At 40.2% G+C, this 24,192-nt stretch overlaps 1 protein-coding gene across 3 annotated transcripts; it reads right to left on the bottom strand.

Annotated features, from left to right (window-relative positions):
* Positions 1–3,741: 3,741 nt before the first annotated feature.
* On the bottom strand, positions 3,742–24,192 carry cxxc5a (CXXC finger protein 5a). Of its 3 annotated transcripts, none has more exons than XM_077593224.1 (3): positions 23,786–24,192; positions 15,298–16,300; positions 3,742–4,703 (listed from the first exon to the last, which is right to left on the bottom strand). In XM_077593224.1, the coding sequence occupies exons 2-3, from the start codon at positions 16,098–16,100 to the stop codon at positions 4,697–4,699; spliced, it is 810 nt and encodes a 269-aa protein (XP_077449350.1). In that variant the 5' UTR covers positions 16,101–16,300; positions 23,786–24,192; the 3' UTR covers positions 3,742–4,696. The 3 variants fall into 3 exon arrangements, with proteins under 3 accessions (XP_077449350.1, XP_077449348.1, XP_077449349.1); XM_077593222.1 differs by having other exon boundaries at positions 15,306–16,300; XM_077593223.1 differs by having other exon boundaries at positions 3,742–4,700; positions 15,306–16,300.

The raw sequence follows: 24,192 nt of genomic DNA, 5'->3' as shown, positions 1-24,192 counted from the left end.
AGACTGAGCAGGGATTGGCCCCTCTTCTTCTCCTCCTCTTTTTCTTCCACACCATTTTATAATGATCATTTCTGACTCAGGTGTGGACGTCCAAAAAGGCCATTTTGAAATCCAAATGACAGCAGTGTGACATTGGCCACGTCTGAATGAGCCTCAAAAAGTCAGAGCGTGTCCTTGAAAGTGTCTTCGTCTCCACTCTGGCTTGACAGCGGCGTCACGTGCGAGTACGGCGGCGAACTTGGCAGCGAGGCCGCAACCGTGAAAAACGCTGGCCCAATTATAGCGCAATACCTAGCCTTATAGTTTCCATGGCTGCGCGTTGCATTTTCCCGCGGGACGCACCGTGGAAAAAACTAGCGTCTTATCAAGCATCACCCCGGTAATAACACTCCCTCAAGCCTTTGCCGCATGTGTCAGACCTTAACGAGAACCCTGGGTGAAATCTCTCTCCCCGTCCAGCCACAGCGATTGATTTAGACTTAATCTCTTCCTGCGCGTGTGCATGTGTGTCCTTAAACTGTTTTTACAACATGTTTTGCGAGTTGGGGAGAAATAAGAACCAAGACTGTCACTCTTGTCCATACATTACTAATTCATTGGAAAGGTTATCCAAGCATGTCTAAATATTGTCTTATTATAGTAATTGACAAGATGATTGACTTCAAGAGGGAATTTTGTTTGATTAGCCGTTTTTGCACGTCATTTGTGGAGTTTAGATGTTCTTCATGTCCTCTGACTTTGTCATAGCGTATTTTTTAAACAAGTTAGTTCAATGTATTCCTTCAATTGTCAAAATAGGATTTTTACTTTGTTTAACCTGCACAAGAGACTACAAAGATAAAAAATCTTAGTTAGAAGCTTGATTGACTGAAATCTTTGGATCTTTAAAACAAGAATGACAGCGACAGGACAAAATTTGTGAAAGAGGGATAATTAATGACGAGTTAAGTTAATGACCATAATGGCCTAGTAATTTGATGTTGTGGGCTACAAATAAATGTCTATGGCAAAGGCATTTGTATCCTGTCTTAAACTTGCAAGCTTCTTGTGCTCAAAACCCATCTCATCCGTGATGAATTTTTACGCTTATCGTTAAAGGTCAACCTTAGGCTTATGCTGTACCAGGCAATTTATGGACAAATCTATATATGAGCCATCTGTTACGTGCCGCTGTCAGTGGCGTTGATTTATGTTGGTTCACATCCTATTTTATTTTGGTGGGTTCCACTGTGGCTCTGTGTATACTTTATCAGCCTTGTGTTGCCCGTGTCACAACTGGCGCACATACTGCTGGACTCGGATGCACAGGTAAAGGTGAGCGGCAGGTTTCAATCAAGAGTTTATCTGGCAAAAGAGGTCAGCTTTAAAGTTCAACAAAAAGACACAGAGCAACAAAACATGTTCGGAAGCAAGGGAATGGGACAAAAACATGACAAGACTAAACTTCACTTGGACATTTTCTACGGGTTCTCGAACAAGAAAAATCATTCGATGTCATACCTGGTATTCCAAATAGATTGGACGTCCATCACCATCAATGGCAGCCAATGAGTCAACATGGTCAAATAAACAAGCAACTTTAGGGTATGTTTGAGTTGGTTTCTTAATACACATGATGGTTCTGCTCAGAAAAAATAAAAACAACTTTAGGATGCAAAACTTAAACCTTAAAAGAGAGGGAAAAAGAATGCAAAAATGCACGAATAAGAGTAATGATATATTTGCTCCAACAGTATCCATCTCCAAACACAAGATGGGCCCAAGCAAGAGTACCTTTCCTCATTTTTCCAAATTTTCAAGTACCGACGAAAGCTTGCGTGTTAATTGTCCCTTCAAGCTCACGTTTTGCTCGCTACATTCCTCCCGCAGACAACAATTGAACCACATCGGTTCTTGCTATCTCCCGGCGCGACCGGGCTGGTAAATGCGACGAGCTGAGGCCGGCCCGCGTAGCGGGTCCCTTTGGGTGGGGGGAAGGGCACGTCTGCTGGCAGTGAGGGTGAGTAGATCAGCGTGGCTCAGTGTCTGCGAGGCGCTGATAAGATTCCAGGATTTTCCTGGTGTGATAGGCTTGCTCACCGAGCCAAATGCCCCCTTTGCATAGAAGCAGCCTCTGACGCCTGACCTAGCCACTTACCCCCCTGCCCCCCTCAAACGCACACGCCCCCACTACACTTCGGCAAACAGGTGCAGCCACACCTATTGTAAGATCCAACTTTTGGTTTAAATGATTAATCTCATTTGCATGTCCTGTCGTTCCATCTGTGCTGGTAGGATGGAACTAATGTCTTTGCCTAAATTGGACACTTTTGCAGCGTTCAGACTACTTTTTTTTCTGACTCTCTTTTCGTTCTTTATCTCGGGGCCCCCTCCCTAAGCCCACCTCCCCCACACCCATCTCCCTCGGATGGCAGGTCAGGCAGTGAGCTGTGCGGGCTCAGAGGAGGTAAGGACGCCGCGGTGCACATTAATAATGAAAGGCCTCAGCCACCCCCCTAGATACACACACACACACACGCACACATACACACACACACACACGCACTCACGCATGCACTCCCCCCATCGCCATGGCGATGGCAGTAGCCCAGCACTGTCATCAGTGGAGTTGGGGCGGGGGTGTGGGGGATACAGACACTCTCCAACTCTCTGCTCGCCAAGCTGATCACGAGCTCGTACGCCATACTGGGCCTTCCACCGTGGATGTGAGCTAATTAAAAACACTCAGCTCCACGGCTGCAGCAGAACTCTGCATTACTACCTGGACATGAGAGTGCAGGAGAAAGACTGTGTGGGGCTGTGTTAAAAAATAAAAATAAATAAATAAAATTTGGGGGTTTGGGAGGGGGAAAACAGCAGCTAGAAACATCACTTTGCAGGAAATGGAAATTTGCTCGGGCGTCACAGACCTGAGTCATTAGAAATAATAATTACACTAAGACCCATGTGGAATTGGCCACAAGTTTTTCGCTTGTCCTCGAGCCAACTTTTACTTCTGTTAATCCTAACCAATGACAGTTCTGAGATTCGGATGTCAGTTCTGGCTCAACTATCGGCGACCATTGAAAGTGCAAGACGACTGACTGTTTTTAAGTGAATTGGACTTCTATTGCCATTAATATTAACTATATTATTTCTTTTTTGTTACTCCTAAATGCTATTTTGTGATATACCCATTATTTTTAATGTGTAGTCGTTCATATTGCAAAGAAATGACCTTATGAAGAGGATGCGCAATGTAGTTGTAACACCTGATGACTTGTGAATAGTTTTGTGAAGGATAGCGCTCGTAAAAACATTGTTTCTTGTCAAAAAATACTTTTAGTGACATTTGCTCTTCTTTTAATGAGGAAATTAAGTGTATTTTTTTTTTTTGCTATCTACAACAACCACCCTGCATTCCGCCATTGCATTCAAATGTATAGTCACTTCTGCTCTTGCCTTTCCTCTGATTTGCTATCAGAAAGGCAACCAATCCACGTTAAATGCATGACGGTTGACAAGAAAATCTGGTGTTGGTGCTTTAAACCTCCCCTGACACTCATTTAATTTTAAAATGTAGCACCCTCAACTTTTAATGAGTGACAAACAACCTAAATTTTATGCAAAATTTAGCCTAAACTCCAAATTGTATGCTTGGCTAAACTTCATAATAATAACATAGTAATGTTTTAATCAAATCAGTTGGTCTTTAAAAACACGAAAAGTTGACAAACATTACAATTGTACATTCGACACCAATACATGCATTCCTCTTTATTCACAAAAACCAGTCCAATTTTCTAAACAAATACAAAGATTGGTTATTCTTAAGAGCTGCAGCTACCCGGCAACATAACAAAAACTCATGAAAATAGAACAGATAAAAAAACAAATACAAAAAAAAATGTCTCAGTGCGTTCAGTAGGGTAGACTCAGAGCAAGTGCTGTCTCTTAGTGCTATCGGCCAGATAGCATGCTACGGGGCATGCTCAGTAGGGGCCAATGTAGTAAGTAGTTTGGAAATGCAGACAAGGGCTGATGATGGTGGACAACATTACAGCGGAGTCCCAGCTTCTGTTTCCTGTTTGGATGTGGAATTTTACAGCACCCGAATGTGAAAATCTGTTACAAAACCATTTTGTCATCCGTCAATGGTCATAATCAACCATCGTTTCAGTAACATAATGGAAAAGAGTTACAAGAATGTTTGCCATTAGCCACTAGTTTTAAAATATATAGCTGTAAAAGTACATTCTCTACACAAGTACTGTATCTTTCCACACATGAACAACATTAACACCAAACACAGAAATTAGTTGATTGTCCACACTGGGGCCCATCATTTCTGCTTCTGGCAATAAACAGTTCCGTGTTCAGGCGACATGGAAAAAAAAAGCTGCTGGAAAAGGACAAAAGGTACCAAAATGGAAACATAGAAAAGGGAATTAAAGTTTCCATAGATGCTTTTCTTCACGCTTCATTTTTGGTTCAAGGAATAAGTAGGCGCATCCATTACCCCGCAGATGTTTTTTTTCTTCCGTTTTTGTTTTTGTTCTTTCTATAGTATTTTTTTTCTTTTTGCTGTTTATTTATTAGCCAGTGTCTGTTTTTGAAGACAATCCAAGAGTTGGCATTGCACTTGATGGCAGAGCTTTGGGTATGGGATCAGAGAAGGACTACTGGAACCACCGGAATGCTGCTCCTGTCGGAAGCATCACCTTCTTGGAAAAACACAAGAAGACAACGGGAGGGAGGAAAAAAGGAAGGAAAAGTTAGAATTTATGCAATGTTAAATATTTCATTTCAATAAAATATTTACTTTTACTTTGACTATTTGCAGTTTTCACATATATTGAATTGAATTGAATACTTTTATTGTCAACATACAAGTAAAATGTGCACAAAACAACAACCAAATAGACAAATAATCATCAACACAGGAAATAAAAAGTCTAAAGATCCCTGGTAAAATGCTAGTTTTTATGATATTAAAAAAATGACATTAATGTGATATGTTACCAGCAATGTTCCCTCTAATTTTTTGTCTGTCTGGGCAGAAAGACAACCTCTCTGAGCACACTGCGTACCGGTGTGAGAAACATCATCATTGCTCGCTATGGGCACACACCAGTATCACACCTGCCATAAGCAGGTGCATGTCTACTACACATAAATGATTTAGTAATAATAAAATGTAATGATTAATATCTATAAATGGGCGGCCCGGCAGATGAATATGTGAACCGCTCACAGCTAAAAAAATAATAATAATAATAATAAAAAAAAAAAAAAAGGGATTTCATTTTGTGCGCTCCATATGATTTGCTGTGCGCAGAGAACACGAGAGTAGTGCGCAATTGCGCACGCGCACAGCTTAGAGGGAACATTGGTTACCAGCATTCAAACTCAGTTTTTTTTTCTTGGACTTCAATGATTTAGAGCTCTAGGCTTCTTACTTCCAACTTCCAGAATTATCTTTAAATGCTGTTAATACTGTTGTAAATGTAGACACCCAGCATTTAAATTTTCAATTCAGAGAATGAAATATTTGCTTGTTTGCTATTTTGGTTCATAACTACATGCTAGTCTTAGTGAGGTTAGCGGTAAATGTTTCAGGCATTAGATGCAGTGAAAGATTGAGAGGGGGAAAAAAAAAACGATAGGCCACATTTATTATTTAACCACCACACGCGTTGCTCTCCCACGGCATCGTTAATGACGATGCCACTATCCACCAGCGCCGCAACCTCCTGTCCACCATCCCTCACTGTGACTATCTGCACGACAGGAGTGGCAGTCATGCACTGCTGCAAGGCTCTGCAAACACCCGCCAATCAGGACGGACAAATACGCTATCGGCATGGCAAGTGTTCTGAAAAGTCCGAGTCACTGGAATGAGCCGTGAGCGAAGCAGGAAGAGCTCATGCACCCACACATGCTCTCACACCAAAGCCAAAATGAATTAAAGTACAGTCACACACCTCCACAAGCACTGTAACTATAATATGCGCCTGAAGTCATACCAGACAGTAAGACCGTTAACTGAAATTCATTGTATTGATGTTCCTGATTGTGTATATGCAGACGGTTTGAAAAAGATGCAACAAGTTTCCATTCATGTTTCCATAGGTTTCCACCGTTTCAGTTTTGTATGTTCGGTTCGGTTCACATGCGTACTGTTTTTTTTTTGGTTTTTTTTTTTTTTACCCTCATAAGATTTATTATTAGTGCCACTTTGTGAGCAGAACTCAAGTTTCATAAGTGCCTTAAGTGAGGGACACTTTCAATTAGTAGTTTAAACATGGATAATTACATTTTTCATATTCAGGTTTATGCTGCCAACAGTTTTGTTGGTTTATTTATCATTTTAAGAGGTTATTATTGTTACATTTTTTTTAATTTATGTTTAAAGAAGTATGTATATCAAGTTACAGTGTCATTTATTTGAAATATCACTAAAAGGACTCACTTTTAGTCATTTACATAAATTGTTGGGTTTATATTTTTTAAAATAAAAACTTTAAGTATTCTTAAACCTACCTATTTTGTACTGATAATGAACTGAACCAAAATTACATTTTAGTGAAGGGCTACCCACTGCTAAAATGAGAATATTCTGTCAAGCAAGCCGATGGGTTAATTTTGTTTTTTAAATTATGAAAAAGAATAGCTGATATGCGCTTATACAGTAAAATGGGAGAAATTAGATAAATATAAATTGAAATTGGAGAATATATTATATGAATACATTAACAAAAGATCAATTTCACTTGTTGCGAGTCTTTTAAATGAACAGTGCTCTGCATTATAAAGAATAATTCTTAGTAAAGTCATGATAAATAGCAACCAAAAGGTAAGATTTACGTGCAGCATATTGCTAAATTTATTTTATGTCTGCGCTGTTAACCCCTCACGTTTCTCTGTGACGACCTTTTTACAGAAGCACTTAGCCAGTGAGACAGCCATGAGGACAGCGGCAACATCTGGTGGCGCCACAGATGTCAAAAAGCCGGTAAGGTCTGGATTTAGTGTGTCGTTATTCGTAGCGAGAAAAACACATTCATCAAATGAACTTTAACTGCTGTATTTCCTCATTAGCCAGGAGCAATCAATGGGAAATGGCAGCAAATAAGGGGAAAAAATGTTTTTTCCGCTACCCCTGATTGCACTGGTTCAAGCAGATGGCATCTATGGGTGTGAAGTGGCCTATCACACAAGCTATGCCACCCCCCACCCAAAAAAACAAATTAAGTACATTTGTCTAAGCGTAGAATAACATTTCATCTACTATATCACTAAAAAGTGGGCATTGTTCTGTATTCTGTCCTCTAATTGCTCCTACACAGAGCTAATTCCAATTTGTAATGACATAGCAGAGTAAAGTGCATGTTTTTACGCATGGAAATTCCTTTTTAGCTAGTTAAAGCCTGTGTGAATCCCAAACCTCACCTAAGATTCACAATTAACAGTAATCACAATACGTATTTTAGAATATTTTAGACCTTAAAAACAAATGAACAAGAATAACAAAATGACCACCACCTGCCAGCTGTCTTCCCACACAGTCCTCATTTTTGATTGACATGACAAATATGATAATGAGATTTGTGTTTCTTCAAATGAGTCATTTCCTCTCACAACACAGTTTTTAAAGCAGAATTTAAACTGATTGAACACATTATTAGTTCCACTTCAAGAACCTTAGTGAACTAACTAATGCAAATCCCACCTTGACAAAATAATTACCTAATACTGTTACTGGTTAAAAATAAGTTAACTATTCTGATTTGCAGTGTGGCTAGAAATACAAATCACCCTCTTAAAGGCCTTTCAGTAACATGTTCTTCCATTCTACCTCAATCCACACCAAAAAAATTGAATATTATTGAATACAATTTATGACGGCTTCACCACGTAGAGTACTTTAACCTTGACCTGTTGTGTGAAAATACTGCGATTACAAAGTACTCACAGCATTTGACCTTTTGTCACGTTATAGATGTTAAAGCATTACCCATTAAAAAAAATGCTTCTTTTTTTAACGATCAACACGAGATTTTTTTTCAGTTTTATGAAATGTGTATGGGGCGGCCCGGTGGAGCGAGTGGTTTGCGCGTTGGCCTCACAGCTCTGGGGTCCTGGGTTGAAGTCCAGAACGGTCCACTTGTGTGGAGTTTGCATGTTTTGCCTGCGTAGGTTTCCTCCGGGTACTCCGGTTTCCTCCCGCATTCCAAAAACATGCATTGTAGGCTGATTGGACACTCTAAATTGCCCTAAGGTGTGGGTGTGAGTGTGCAGGAGACAGCTGGGATTTGCTCCAGCACCCCCGCCACCCTAATGAGGATAAAGCGGTTCAGAAAATGAGATGAGATGAGAGAAAATGTGTATGTTAAAAATTAGATGACTGAGAGCAACAAAACCATCTTCACGCGTTACAGTTGTCAAGGTGGCAATAAAGCCAGTTGAGTGTTTTATTATTTTACTTTCAAAATCGAACTGTTGATTGGTTTTACCACATGAGAAGTCATCTCATTTTCACATGGAGATCATCATAAAAACTCTTCTTGTTTATGATGAAGCTAAGAATTTCCATAATATGTACCGTATTTTCACGACTATAAGGCGCACCGCATTATAAGGCGCACCCTCAATGAATGACACATTTGATTTTTTTTCCATATATAAAGCACACTGGATTATAAGGCGCTCTGTCTATTTTGGAGAAAATTTAAGACTTTTAAGTGTGCCTTATTGTCGTGAAAATACGGTATGATTATCCGAACTGGCCAGATTTTCGGTCGAACTGGAACTCCTCATGTTTCACCAGCGCATCTACCATAAGGTTGAATGTTGTGTTGAATGTTCCCGAAAAAGCGTGTTGTTTATCAAGTCAATGTTCATGGTCTGTCGCCTTTAGTATAAATGGTCTTCTTCCTCCAAGCCACCTTTCTCCTTATTTTATGTAACTAGTCTCTGCATCTATTAAGCAACTTGCCCAGCATTTTTGCAAGCTCCACATGTGTCTTACTGCTAGTCGGCGGGCTTATCATTTTGCATGAGCATTCGCTGTCCGAGGGTTTCCAGGTTAGAACAGTTCATAAGGCTATAAAAAATGATTATTTTTTTTACCAAACTTAACATCACTGGTCTCATTATGTAGGTGGAAACATTCAAATTGCCTGCAGCTAATATATGGGGAGTCCTCGGGTTACAATATTCTCGACCTATGGCGTTTAGAAATCCCGGTGCCCGTGCCATAGTTCTGGTTACCTAGGACTATCTTTTGCTCATGTTATGGGTCCAAAGAAGAAATGATCTTCTAGTTTCAGGCAAAGGAATAGCAATTACATTGGAACCAAAGCTTTACGTCATAAAAAAAAGAAGACAGAAAGAAATGCTGACACACATGGGTAAAGATATGCCACGTTAAGGCCGATGTTAAACCGGGACATGCCTTGCTGATTGCCAAATGCAGTTTTACAGTCACACAGATGTTATGTCGCCGACAGTTAAAGATAAAAGACTTCTGGTTGACATAACCTAAAAATGAAGAATTTAATCTAACGAATCAGGTTGCATGTATGTTTCATGTTGCAATGCTGATGTGTGTGTGTTGCGTTTCTGGGCTGTCCTCAAATACATTGCGTGTCTTCCTTGGGTGGATGAATGGAATGGTTTGTTTAAATATAATTTTGTTGGGGTCACAGCAGTCCTGTTCCGTGCTTTCAGTTGCAAAAAAAAAAAAACTTTTGAAACCCTAACTCTCCATCGGCCACTCAGCAGTATTGGCAGGTACAACATCTTATGTTTGTATTTTAATGTATTTGATTTTTTAATGTAAATTTCAACAGAGAAATCTGAATTTCAGGACCTCAGTCCCAACTCGAAGACTCCCTGTATATTAATTGCTATAATCTTTCTTAATTTAATCATGAATAGTTCCGATGTCCGTATTCTTGAAAAGCACTGCAGACACTGACCCAACTGGAGAATTTTCTCATTTTCAACATAGCCAAACAGCTATTCCTTCCCACATTTCGCTTTCAAACATTGTACTCTCAGAATAAATCCAGACGTTCTGCGCCAGCAAGCGGCGAGGTGGCAAAGGCCTCTGCATGCAAACTCCCCCTCACTTGGCGATTTTACGCTCCTCTTTGAGCCGCCGTCAACACCCTTTAAATTAAGCAGCCGCTCGCTGGACTGTGCTTGTGTATCGACGCATATGCGGAGAGGGATTTTGGGAGTCACGCATGGCAACCTTTCAAGGGAAATGCAGTAAAACCAACCTTAGACATTTTGTCAAATTGTATTTAAACACAAGAACTCACAACAGGGTTCACTTGAGCAAATATTCCTCACACTTAAGTTCTGTTTACATGATTTGAGTCACTTATCTCACAGCCCAACACTTTTGATATTGATACCATTTTTATACACAAAAGGGAAAACAGTTCTTGGGACACAGTTTTGAACGAACTAAATGCATCTGTTATGTTTTTAGTTGCGTCTGAATCACATTATGTGACATTATGGAAATTTTTAATTGCTTATACACAAATAGTTGGGGCTATTCAGTTCCTTTCCACCTTTCAGATGGGAAATTATTCTACGCAGGAGATGGTATGTCTTTTTGTGAGCTACTATCAATCATAACAATTTTGAAATAGGGATGTCCTGATGCTGCTTTTTTACTTCTGATTTGATGCAATTTTTTTGCCGAAAACGATCTGATCCATTACCATCTGATACATATTTTATTAAACTTGAAAAGATAACCCTAAAAACAATGTAAATAGTAAAAGACAAATCATATATTTTTTAAAGTGAGCCCTGCTGGTACCTCCTGAAGAAATGCTATGTTTACAAATATTACATGATGCTTTGTAACTATGATTCGATTCTGCAGATCAGTAGTCTTACTCAGCAGAGCAGAAAAGTAAGAAGCCACAGTGGACATGAATTTGTTGTCACATATTGTTTTACCCCATATTTATATTGAACATGCTATAAAACAGTCTATTCTGCCCTAATGCAGAAACCCATCGTGGATTTTTTGATTTGCTGGTAACTTCTCTACAACTGCCTGTGCAGACCAGGCGTTTTTTCTGTGATCAAAACACCTTCAGGACAAGAATTATTGAATAACAACGCCTATTAAAACAATATCCACTCTTACCACTGGGATGCGTACTCACCGAGAAATATAAGGCAAGCAACATTGGCAAATGGCAGTACTGTTTACCAGCTAACTTATAACATTTTAAAATGATTAACAAATTTAGATGATGGTCATTTAGTTGTCTGACTATTAAAGTAAAGTGATGCTGAAGTGTTTTTAATATATATTAATATATACAGAAATCACGTCACAGTCCTTCACCCATGATTAAATAAATAGGCAGGTGAGTTGTTTCATTCTTGGTTAATGCTGACAAAATCATCTACTTCACTGTAATTTTAGTAAAATCGAGAATAAAATAAACGCTGACGGTGAAAGCCATTACTTAATGAATAACTTCATTATATTACTCAAACACAATTATGCAGCAATTTTATACAATCATAAATGTTATAAGTTATAATCAGATTGTGTCAAAAAGCAGTTTGTAATATTCTATTCACGTGCCTAAATCCAAAGGTATTTTTTATTGACTCACCAGAGGAAAAAAAAACATCAAAGATTGAAAAGCTTTTGTAGGTTATCAGAGGGTTTCTGTGTGCTGATGTGATGTAATTGTTTCACTTGAACTTATTTCTTTTCTTTCTCACAACAATCTCACCCCCTTGCCCCTATATTATTTCCATCTTGGGTGACACTGGTGTCTCTTTAGTCTAACTAAATACTCAATTACTTTACAACAAATAAAGCCTTCAAAAACGACATTGTTTTTTTCTCTCCTCACTGGCATTAATAGAGGATTATAACACAACCTAATCCTTTAAGAACATTCATTACAGTATTGTTACACCAAATGTGTCTAATTAAACGCAGCATAAACATATGCTCTCACAGGTATACTTGAATATGATGACAAATGACATTTAAATGAATATAGATTTCTGTAATTAATAAGCACTCATACATCAAGTAGTTATAGACGACTATTATGCACTGCACGTTTATGATATCATTAAAGTCTATTTCACATAATCACAATGTCATTGGACTGTGACGTTGGGGGCTCTGTGTTGACCCATATCAACATCAGCCTTCATGAATATTCAAACCTTTTTGCAACACTGGTGGGAAAATCAGGTTAATTATTACTCCCCCCTTCACTTGCAAATTATCAATTAAGACTTAAGCCCTCTATTTATAGTATGTAGTCATACAGTATGGAAATGATCATTCAGTTTTCTGCTAAAGTGATTCGCCATTTAGAGGCAAATCATTTGCCAGCAAACATTAAGTGCACTTGCCAAGACAGGACTCTTTATTTACTATTTGAACAGCAGGTTGGGACACATTTTCTAATCGACGAATCAATCTGGAATTTGATTAAATTACAAATGTCCCTTATGGACTTTTATTAAAGAGTATGCTATGGGAACAGTTTGGAGATGGCCAATTGTTGTTCAGTTAGAAAACAATGTCTTTAAATGCATAGTTGGATGAGATCATTCTTGAATGTGAGTGCCCTAAATTCAACCCTATAAAGTATCAGTTTGTTTGAGTAAATCTGCAAGAGACAACCGTCACTACCATGTTTGTTTTCTCAAAGTACTGCTAGGAATCCCCATGCATTAGGGGAAGTGTTGTTCGGGTAGCATCACTGTCTGTGGTTAGTAGTGTGTCGGTTAAGATGATTAGGGGTTCAACGTGGAGCAATGCGGTGACAGAAAGTCTACTTTATATTTAACATAAAATCTATTGTCCAAAATGCAAACCAAAAAATTATGTTCTATTTTGGTCCGGACGTAAGAAAGCGAAGTATAGACTTTTTTTTCAGTGTGAATATGCCTGTAGACTTATTATAATGACAATAAAATTTAGAATTTACCTTGCCCGGATGTGACTTTCTATATTTTTATATTACTTATTTATGTTTTTACTGGGAAAACGCACTTTGTGGAGTAGCACCACCGATTACGTTATACGCAGCTGAGTATGATGACAATAAAGGCTTTTGCTTTTGATTTTGATTTGATAAAAACATTCAATTCAATTCAATATGGGCATACAGTGTTTCGGTGGTAACCAATTCCGGGTGAACCCCGCCTCCCACCTATAGTTTGCTGGGATAGGCTCCAGCACTCCCGCAACCCTCAGGAGCATACGTGGTAAGGAAGATTAATGAATGAACAAATATATATAGCCCTCATATTATCAAGCACGATTTCCCTCACATGGTCTTTGCATAGTAACAAACCAAGTGATTATCTAATCAACTGATAAGCAATGATCATTTTCTTTTTAGATTGGAACATCTGCCAAAATTAATTTCACGATCGGTCATTCTGTCATCGCGGCTGTGCTTGGTTAAGCCACAGAGAGGGAGAGAGGTAAAGGGCAGTACTTGTTTCCGAGGGTATTCAGATGAGCGGGAGAGTGACACGGGAGAGAAGGACAGGGGCAGAAAAAGCAGGGGGGGTTTACGCACATGGGCCACGCTGACACCTGGTGCTCCAGATGACGGCTCCAAGGCCAGATGGACCATATTACATGCACACGCACGTACTTACGCACACATGTACCCTCAAACACAAACACATACGGTACACAATTACCATCACTTTGCCAACTAAGGCTACAATTTTCCCCCACACATTTAAGCCAAAAAAATATTAACTTGCATGCGTAAGCAGGATGTGACCGAACTGAAAATTCCATGAAAGCCAGTAGCAGTTGTTCAAGCACCGAACTAACCAATTGAGTTTGGGTTATGATTGGGGATGTCCCGATTCTTTTTTTTTTTTCAAAATACGGTTTGACGATACCTATATTTTTAGACCACTAAAAATAATGCTGAAAATAATGCAACCAGTAAATGATGAAGCATTTTTTTTTGTATTAAAACAAGTGCATGGTAATACTTCCTCAAGAAATGCTGTTTACAAATATTAAATGATGCTCTGTTACTATTATTAGTTTCTAAAAACAAGCGGACAAGCTTGCCTAGTGGTTTGATGTACAGCAGCCGAAAAACGTAATGTTACTGAAAACAAGCGACTATGGATCAGATCCGATCCGGCCAAATCCGATACCCAAAAATAGCCATATCGGGAGCTGACAAAGATCCTGAGTATGAATCAAAACGTTTCATCACCAGTTTATATGCTTGATTGCACAAGACAGTATTAACAAAAAATGAATCAAAAGCACTGTTACAGTAGTGAGTACCTCAGTATGAGGGATTTTGAGTAAAAATGTGCCTTTAACAACACATTAAACGAAAAGTCATGTTTTTTAAAATGACACAATCACTGTTTCCATGTATAGGACAAATCAGTCAAAACAGTGAGTGTGAACCCCAACAATGTGGTTGCGTTTTTGTTTTATATTTTATCGTACAGCATTCAAAGAAGTCACGTGACCAAAGTGCCCATTGACACATTTGAGAGCTCTGTCCAGACAAGCAATTTGGGTCATATTGTCCCAAGTGCTTTAAGGCTTTTGCCCAAACTCCACTGAACTGTTGCATAGTTTTAGCAGCAGTTTGAATGAAGAGCTCAACACATGACCATTGATTTTGCTACAATTCAAGATTAAAATTGCAAGTTGTGCATGGAGCAATTAGCTAATGAGCATGACCTCCTCAAAATGTCGTCTCTAAAATCCTTACGGGAATTAAATTCTGGAGGAAAAAATTGTCTATATTACTATACATGACCTATTAACCTGCACACACTGCTCTTCTCATAATGTTCCATTTGTGCTATTTAAGCGAGTTGTTTGTGCAAAGGAAATATCACAGAAAATCTGACGTATATCCCGACGAACCATATAGTAGGAGCTCACAGGTGAATATTTCCAATGAAATGTGGCAGCCAATCAGAGAAAGGATTTCCCCAAGTAGAGGACAAATATAGAGAAAAAAAACCTGATCTGATTTATTATAAGTGAACCCATCAACCAATATTTTCAAAAAATTCTTGTTGCATTGTTCTTTTATTAAGGTGGCCATTCCAACCATATCAGGTACTATTCTGCAGAAATTGCTTGATTGCAAATCACAACCAACACACCGTTTTTAAATACAGATTAGAAAACTTTTAAAGCAGAAGATTCATTGGGCTGTTTTCTTTTACTAGAAACACTTTGTCATTGGTTTTGAGCGTAATTGAAGCGATGGAATATGTATTTAGGGACCACACCTTCTTACCTCCAAAGCAGCAGAGGGCTTCTTCTTTAGCTCCTCACATTTTCGAAACTTGCAGATCTGATGGCCCGTCTTGCGATTCCGACAGCTGCTACACTGCTCACAGTTAATCCGCCGCCGGCAAGGTGGACACATGCCACAACGTTTTCGCTTCTTTTTACCGGAGTTGATAGCAGAGGCCAGCTCGTTCTGCGCCGGGTACTCGGTCAGGCCGGCCATGTGCAGCGCGCTGTCCGCTAGAAACACTCCGGCCGGCGTCATGATAAAAAGGCCCGGGTTGAAGGGGAAGCCGCCCCCTACTCCATATGGGAAGTCAACAGGACCACCTACGGCGTCCGTGACAGACGTACCCTCCAAGTCGCTAGCCCCCGAGCCCGAGTCTCCGCCGCCAACTCCCACTCCCATCCCCCCTGGCAGAAGCATGTGCTCCATACCGGCCCGCTTTAATAATGCGGCAGCCTGGGCAAAGTGCAGCAAGCCATTCTGTCCCTCCAGAACCTGTTCTAGGGTCCGGTCTAACTTGGCCGCCGCCAATGCCGAGACAGTGGGCTGTGGCAGCGGAGGTGCTTGAGACTTGGACGCGTGGTTCTTAGTGTCACGGGTGTCTTTGTGTCCATTGGTGGTCGCAGAGGAGACCGCTGTGTACTGAGAAAGGGTACGGGAGTTCTTAAGGCTCCTGTTTAAGGGTGCGCTGATGATGCCACTGCGGTTCCTGCGCTCTATAACAGGGGAATCCTGTTTGCAGCTATTCCGCTCCAGGTCCTCAGTCCGGCCCCCCTGGGACAGCCTGCTAGACATGATCCAGAGCGTCGTTCGGGCCGCCTGGGTTGGGACCGAGGGTGGGACGAGGGAGGAGAACCTTCGCTCGGTCCGTTCCGCGCCCTGGTGAGAGCCGTGCAGATCCTTGGTGGACCGATGTGCCAATCCAGCACAGACAGGCCTTCTGCCTGCTCTACAAATCACCCCTCATCCACGTTCTTCCATGGGCCATCTGGAACCTTAACACATGGAGAGAAAAGAAAAGTGTGCTAATTCATCCAAATCTAGTTTTGTTCATCAATTTTTAACAAAAGCTTTCATTTGAGGTACATGACAGCATGCCTATTTAAGTACCCAGTTCACTAATTAGCCACAGCAATTATATATAATGCTATCGAGCTAATGTTAATATAATATTGTTGAGTTCTGATTGACACTGTCAGAAATGTGTTCATTTGGCAGCTCATTATGGTGGTTATACTTTTGACTTGATCAAATTGAAGTTGTCAAAATAGAAGACTGAGGTCTCATTATGATGCATTGCAGTGCAGATGCATCCATGAAAACAATAAGGTTTAATTGGACAACTTGAAAATGATCATCCACTTTGTAAAGACAAAATAGTATTTAATTGATGACTTTAATGGGCTATCACGATCATTGTGCATTATAAGATATTATAATGTTGTGACTGCTCTTTGTACAAAGCTCAAGCAAATGCTTTTTTTCAATTTCAACTGTTAACCAGGCCTGAGGTTGACTATGAAAAAAATATATATTCACATTTTTTATCCTCTCGGGGCTGTACTATTGTAATTATCTGTATGGTGAGCTGGATAAGACTTCCGTCAATGGCCCCCAGCTGCCTGTCTGCTTACTGGTAAGAAAGTTTGACCAGACAACAACGATTTTAGATTCCCTCCTGGTCTGCTTTCCTGTTAGTTTTGAAATTATTTTATTAGTTTTTAACATTCTTAATGGTCTTGTCCATTCATACCTGTAAACTCTCTGGCATTTTGTGGTTATGCACAATTATATATTTAATTTGTCTGTTTTAACTTGCTTTTATCATGTGTAAAGCATTTTGTTTGATTGTGGTCATTTTTAATGGGCTTTAGAAATAAACGTTGACTTCACTAAATAATCGAGAAAAGACTATTGCTCAATAGTGACGCTGCAATCCTGAGTGTCTGGTTCAGCGACAGATACGGCTATTTTTGGAGTATCGAACATTATCAGATTTGGTCACAAGATCAGATTCGATCCAGTAGTTGCATGTTTTTAGTACCATGGTGCTTTTTGGCTGCTGTAAATCAAACTACTAGGCAAACAATGTTCACTGGGTGGAACCACTTTTTTGGGGGAAATTAATTTATAGTAACAGGGCATCGTGTGTGTGATATTTTTAAACAGCATTTCTAGAAGTACCCGCAGGCCTTTCTTTAATTTAGAAAAAAAAAGACTGGTTAAGTTGTTTTTTTTGCATTATTTGTATTCATTCATTCATTTTCTGAACCGTTTTATCCTCACTAGGGTCGCGGAGGATGCTGGAGCCTATACCAGCTGACTTCAGGCACGAAGTGAGGACAACCTGAATTGATGGCCAGCCAATTACAGTGCATAATTTTTCCCAAACTAAAAAAAAGGGCATCACATTAGGAAAACATGTTGAAAAAAATCGGAAGTAAAGAAAAATTGTCACATCCCCATTGCAGTGTTAAGGTTTTATTTTACTGTTTTACACATTTCAACTACCATTACATGCCCAATAGTCCCATTGTTTTTGCCTGAATAGTTAGTATCAGTTGTTGAAACAAAATCTAAGATTTTGTTCTTTTAATTGTTCTGCTGGGAAATCATTTCCCATCCTTGTAAAACGTAGTATAATTTGGAGGCGGTCGGCTCAAACGATCGTGAAGGTGAAAACTGTCCGTCAGGCAGGTAGGGCGAGACTGTCCTCTGAACACGGATGCATTCATCCACTTGGCTTAAGATTCCAGTGGCTGCTCATCTATGAAAAGGCAAACTCTGCTCGTTTTCTCCTGACCTGTCCGCGTTCGAAAAACAAACGCAGCACCTCCCACAGAAAATCTGAGGAAATGGCCGGGCCATTCCTTATAAGGGAAACAAAGGGAAAAGGAGGGGAAGGACGGCGGGCGGGGGGTGTCTGTGCAGTGTGTGGAAATTGGAAGGCCAGAATTAGTGGGAGGTAAAGCTTCAAAGGCAAGCGCACAGCCCCCACATTCTCACCAGCTCAGGGGGATGTGGCGCCAGCGAAGCAGAGCCGGCTCCACGGCCCCTCGGCCCCATAGTTTCATTTTCTCCCACTACGGCACTGACCAGGGTCCGGTTTCCCCTCAGCATCTCAACACTAATTGCATCTCCGCGCTGTTGCGGCTGAACGCGTAAAAGCGCTGGAACACATCACAGAGCGATACGTGCAGCATTTATATAACAAGAGACAGGAAAAAATGACACGTTTAGTGGTCGTTTCTGAATACTTTGATGTAGTTAAAAGCAGCTAAGTGGTTATTGATAGACATTTGAATTTCACACACAGTGAGTTGCACTCTGGCAGCTGTGCATCTGTAAAAGTAAATCGGGCGAGCTTGGGAACTTGCCCAGAACTATTTCTTGATTAATCAAGGCCTGGGAGAATTTCCAGCTCTGATCCAGCCGCTCAATCAATGTTCTAAATACAGTAAATGTGTTAAAAGCCTTGAGTGTTCCACAAGATTAATGAATTGGCATATAATCAATCACTCGAATAAATGAGTTCTCAAGTCATCCACAAAGTGACAAAACTGGCAGTGAGGACCCATGATATGCTTTCAAAAATAATCTCTGATCTACTATGATGGTTTAATTTTGATGGCCGACTGGCCATCATTTCCTCACCACCTGACTGAGTGATGACCCCACACTTTGCCTTAAAATTTCACGTAGTCACTGCGGTTGTTTCAGAGTGCTCGCGTGGATATGATGCAGCACTTTGGATACTGCTGACTTGCTCTTTGACACTCCGGGCAACTACTTCAGGCAACACATTAAGAAAAAATCATCGTTAAATTTTGAACTAGCTAGAAAATTTGGGTATAAATCGCAATGACATTTGCAAACTTAATTGGCTTAGATTGTCTGAATAAAGAGGCAGATTTCCCCAATTCATTAATTTATAATGACCTTCTACTGTATTTATTAACTCACTCTAATTGTCTTAAAGTGGTTATGTCCTCAAATGCTCTGTTTAAGTCATTTTCAACACACACAATTGCTCTCTATGTAAATTGCGGTCTATTACACTTCACAATAGCTAATTTAGAAGATCATCTTTAATATGTGGGATATCTATGTTGACACGGCAATGATCTATTTTGTATACAATGAACATTTCTGAACAGTAAGTGGCCTTTTAAAGCACTTTTTTTAACTTCAAGCGACTCAAAGCGTTTTCATTAGGACTAGATACTAGTATTAGTAGAGCTATTTTTGGATTTGGTCACAAAATCAAATCCAATGCTATATTCACATATTTTCAGCACCATCACAATTTTTGGCTGCTTTATATTGGGTATACAAATATAGCGATCCGATCCGCATAACATATATTCAAACAATGTATGATTTACAGCAGCCAATAATCAAAATGGCACAAAACACATGAATACTCTGATTTACTGACCAAATCTAATAATGTCCGATACCCCCAATATAGTCGATATTGGGCGCCCATATGGACACTGATTATCGGATCGGGGCATCACTAATTATCACCTAATTCACCGACTGATGACGCAGAATCGAGAGCAATGAGGGGGATCGTATCGTACTCAATAATAATAAAACACTATAATGAACCAAGATAAATACACTGCCAAATACTGTCTGGCATGCATACTATAGTACAAAATGTATCTTTGTTAAAATTGTGCAGTTGTGTAGGTGTGAGAGAGTTGTAAATCTGCACAGCCCTCAAGTCAATGTACCATTATGACAATGATGAATTAAATGTATCACGTGTACAACTTTCAGCAGTAAGGCTTGAAAATAACATAATTCAATCAGTCACAATCGTGACACCATCAAACTTGAACGTGCTACAACGTTTCAGGCTAAACAAGCCAGTGTCAGGGCTCTTTCGATGCTCTCCCTTTCTGCAAGCGGTGTTGTCCTAATTTGAACCTCTCCTTATACACAACCATTCCAATTGAACTTCTTGGTTCCAGACAAAACCAGAAAATGTTGTCGTTTTGCGTTTGAGACACCTTTACTCGATTTTCTGTCACTGACTTGATACTGTCGGTTGTTTGGAGATTTACACCTTTGGTGGCTTTAAATGGCCACCAATGCAATTAGGAGTCGCATATAAACACCTCAAACACTTGCTTGCCACCTCATCATAAAACACATGCATAGAGGCATTTGACTAAATATTCAATGTCGCTTTTTGCAGAATATGTTAGTACAGGATTAGCAACAAAGCATAAAAATACAACAACATACAATATGGATTTTAGGTGTCCAAACCAGTCCTCAAATGCCGCTTTAGGTTTTTGCTCCCAGGTGGAAAACTTAACCAATGAGTTTTATGCTGAAACAAGCAGCACCTGACTGAAATCAACGGGTTGCACTTGTAAAACACCTGATTGGTGAAAAGGTGTCCTTTTGATTGCTTAGAAAGAAAATTTGCACCAAATTCGCCCCATTGTGGAAGAATTGCCCATCCCTGGTATACATAGTCCAGATGCTCAATATGGCTGACCCTGGGACGACACTTATACGGCAGGTGTGTGCAGTCTTAGTTGAAAGACATCACTATGTCTGCACATGGCACGCAATTTGGCACCACTAAGGTATATTAGTATGAGTTTTGGTTGTTACTGTAAACAAAAATGAATCTTCAGCAAACAATCTTAAGTTCGGTTCTAGTCCATTTGGAAAGAATTGTAGTGCAATTACAAACTGTGCATTGACTCTGTGCATACCTGTCAACCTCTGCCGATAACTGCCTTTATAAATGATTATGATTCCCCTTACAAACCCCCCAAAAACCTTACAAACACCGTACGACTCGTACGGTGTTTGTAAGGTTTTTTGGGGGTTTGTAAGGGGAATCATAATCATTTATAAGGGCAGTTATCGGCAGAGGTTGACAGGTATCTCTGTGTAAAGTGTGATTGACCAAATTCAAGTGTTTGAAGAGTAAAAAGGTTGCATTAACCTATGAAAAAAGGAACTTTATTTTTTGCTTTCTATGTTTTTCATAGATCAAGTTTTAGTTTTCCTTTGTTTTCTGTCAACTGTGAGAATATGACTTAATGCTAGCTAATATTAGTCTGTTTTGTGGTTGAGATGAACAAAACTTGACTTCATCAACTGTTTGTGTAGTTCTCCCCACCTCATGTTAGCTAAGTTAGTGCTGACTGTGCAAACATCTCCCGGCTCTATCCTTGAGTACTGATTTTACCTACCAGCATCCTAATTAACAACTCGCATCTCAATAATTCCATACACAAGTCAGTTGGACTAAATTCTGAGTTTGTTGTTTACGACATTTTTCTGCCAAACCATTTCAGTTGCCAGGCAACCAGTAAAGACTCCAAGAAGCTACTGCTTGGCCAAGGAATGCTCAGGTAGCTAATCCTTTGGGAGTTGACTGCCAACTCCTAGCAAAGGTATCATATTTGCCACATTCGGGTCTAATTTTCACAAATAACTTAATTAGATTCGGAGTATTGTATAAACTGAAGGTAATATTAAAATGTTCTAAATAAAAATACAAATGTACCAAGGGCTTTCAAAATTTGATGTAAACATGATAGTTACTAAACCATACTTCTAGGTCCATTCTGTTTAAGTATTACGTACCACCCTCAAGCTGTTTAACACATTGACTTCCTCGTATGAACTTTTTAAAGATCCCCCATCCCGTTAATTCACGCTGTGTCCTTCTAATCCTACATAATGATATCGCAGCTGCCGTGGTCATTTAGGTGATGACTTGACAAGCATTTAGTTAGCTGATCAATAGTTGATGGAAAAGACATTTCAGGCTGGCTTGTGTTTTGTAGTTTTCAGCAGGGGTCGAGAGTTGAACACCTGCAACTATCATATATATATATATATATATATATATATATATATATATATATATATATATATATATATATATATATACACACTATATATATATTAGAAATTATTCTTTCATGTTGGATCAAATCCAAGGTTTCTGAAAAATCCATTGATTAGGAAAATAATCATTTAATGATCAATCATTGGATGGCAATTAGTGGATTATTTTATAATATATTGCTTTTGAATTGGGTCCTAAATTAAATATTAATAAAGCTATTTTGGTTAAGGGGTATTGATTATAGAGATGTGCAATGTGCAAAAATATTTTTAAATTCCAAGGGGAAATGACTCAACATTCTGATGGCGATCTTAAAAAGAGCTATGAATGCTCAGCAAAGCTATAAAATGTGATCTCTTGTCATGAAATACTACAAGCAATATCATAACAAACCCATATTATAACAACGTGCCCCCTACTGGCTATGAGAAATAATGTAAGGATGACGTCAGAGCAATTAAAATTCAGTCCATGATGTCTCTTTTGGGCTTCTTGTAAAACCCTGGCCAAACCTGGGCGCAATGACGAGTTAGAAGACCAACTCACAACTACTTTATTTTGTATCCATCCGTGACTTTTCCCCGTTCAAAATCAGACCCAAGTAGACAATTAACCTCCTCTCTCGAGAATGAAGCATCCAATGGAGGAACTGACGTCACTGTGGGCGCAGGTGGCGAGTTATCTCAGTCAGCATTTCAAAACAAACAACAATGTTATTCCCTTTTGCTCATTGACGCTGGTTTTAGTACGCTTTTAACTCTTCTGCGAAAGATTTAACTTGTGGAAACGCAGGAATACTTTATGCATGAGTGCGGGCGATGCACATTATGCGACCCCCCCCCAACCCCAGTCCCCCTTTGCGCGGACGTGGTGTTGACGACGAGCGTCACATTTTCTTTATGTCTTATTCCACCTATTGCGAGTACACAGATACACATTTGGGGGTTAAAAGCAAGGGAAAACACGATTAAACTAGGACGGGCAGAGCCTCCATCGGGCGCTGCGTTTTCACGCACAAAGTTGGAAGCCCAACAAGGTGAGGCTGAACCTCGTGCGCGTTGAAGGACCACCGAGAACTTGCTCACGCTCGGACAAAAGCACACCGAGGCGTCGCTTAGGGAGAAAGATGCCATCTGGAATAGGCAAAAGCTCACTTCCTGCCTCTTTTCTCCGCACCATTAATGTGGGTTGTTTGTGTTTGGGTTAAATAAAAAAAAGAAAGAAAGAAAAAAGCAGAAGAAGAAGAAATAAACGCGGGGAAAGTTTTCAGATGGTTCACATCACGCCATAAGCAGCCACATGGAAATAAAGCGAGATTGGTCGTGATAAAGTGGGAACAGCTCGTCAGTGGCGACGCACCGGGAAATGAGCGCTCTTTTGTCTGGGCCACGGAAGCCCATCTGCGGCACCGGCTCCCGCGGCGTCGGCCTCCTCCAACATTTTACAAGGGGGGCTTTTTGAGCGATGACAGCCAACTTTTTGGACTTTGACAAACTATAGCCCACTCTTCCGCCCCCTAACCATCCACCTCCCTTCCTTCCCATTCAATTGTTATTTGTAAACAAAAAGGCATATTATTGGCACCTACCAGAGCAGATCCGAGCAGAGGAGGGGACGAGGGGGGGCTCTCGCCTGTCCGAGCGTTTCGTTTCTCAGCCTGGTCGTGCGCAACGGTGACACAAAAAAACACGCAAAAGCGGGCAGGAAAGGCAAGCTTATCCCTCCTTCTCCTCCTCCTCCTGCTTTCTTCCACAAGTAGCCTACAGCAGCGCGTCCGTGTGTGCGGAAGAAACGACGAGAGAAGTGGAACGACAGTCAGCGTCAGTTGTTTGGCAAAGGCGGACTTTCCGTGGGGATCGGACGCGTGGGTTAACCCGGCCAGCCTGCCTTCTCCCGTCCTCCCGATCCCACCTCTACAACCAACCCCACTCGCCGAGAGGAACATGCAAACACGTTTCATGGATTTTTGGAGGTTGGGGGAAATCCCGAAGTGGA

The sequence above is a fragment of the Stigmatopora argus genome, chromosome 22 (assembly GCF_051989625.1).
Source record: "Stigmatopora argus isolate UIUO_Sarg chromosome 22, RoL_Sarg_1.0, whole genome shotgun sequence".
Taxonomy (NCBI): Eukaryota; Metazoa; Chordata; class Actinopteri; order Syngnathiformes; family Syngnathidae; genus Stigmatopora; species Stigmatopora argus.
Note: the sequence above shows the minus strand (reverse complement) of the source record. Positions and strands in the feature narration are given on the sequence as shown.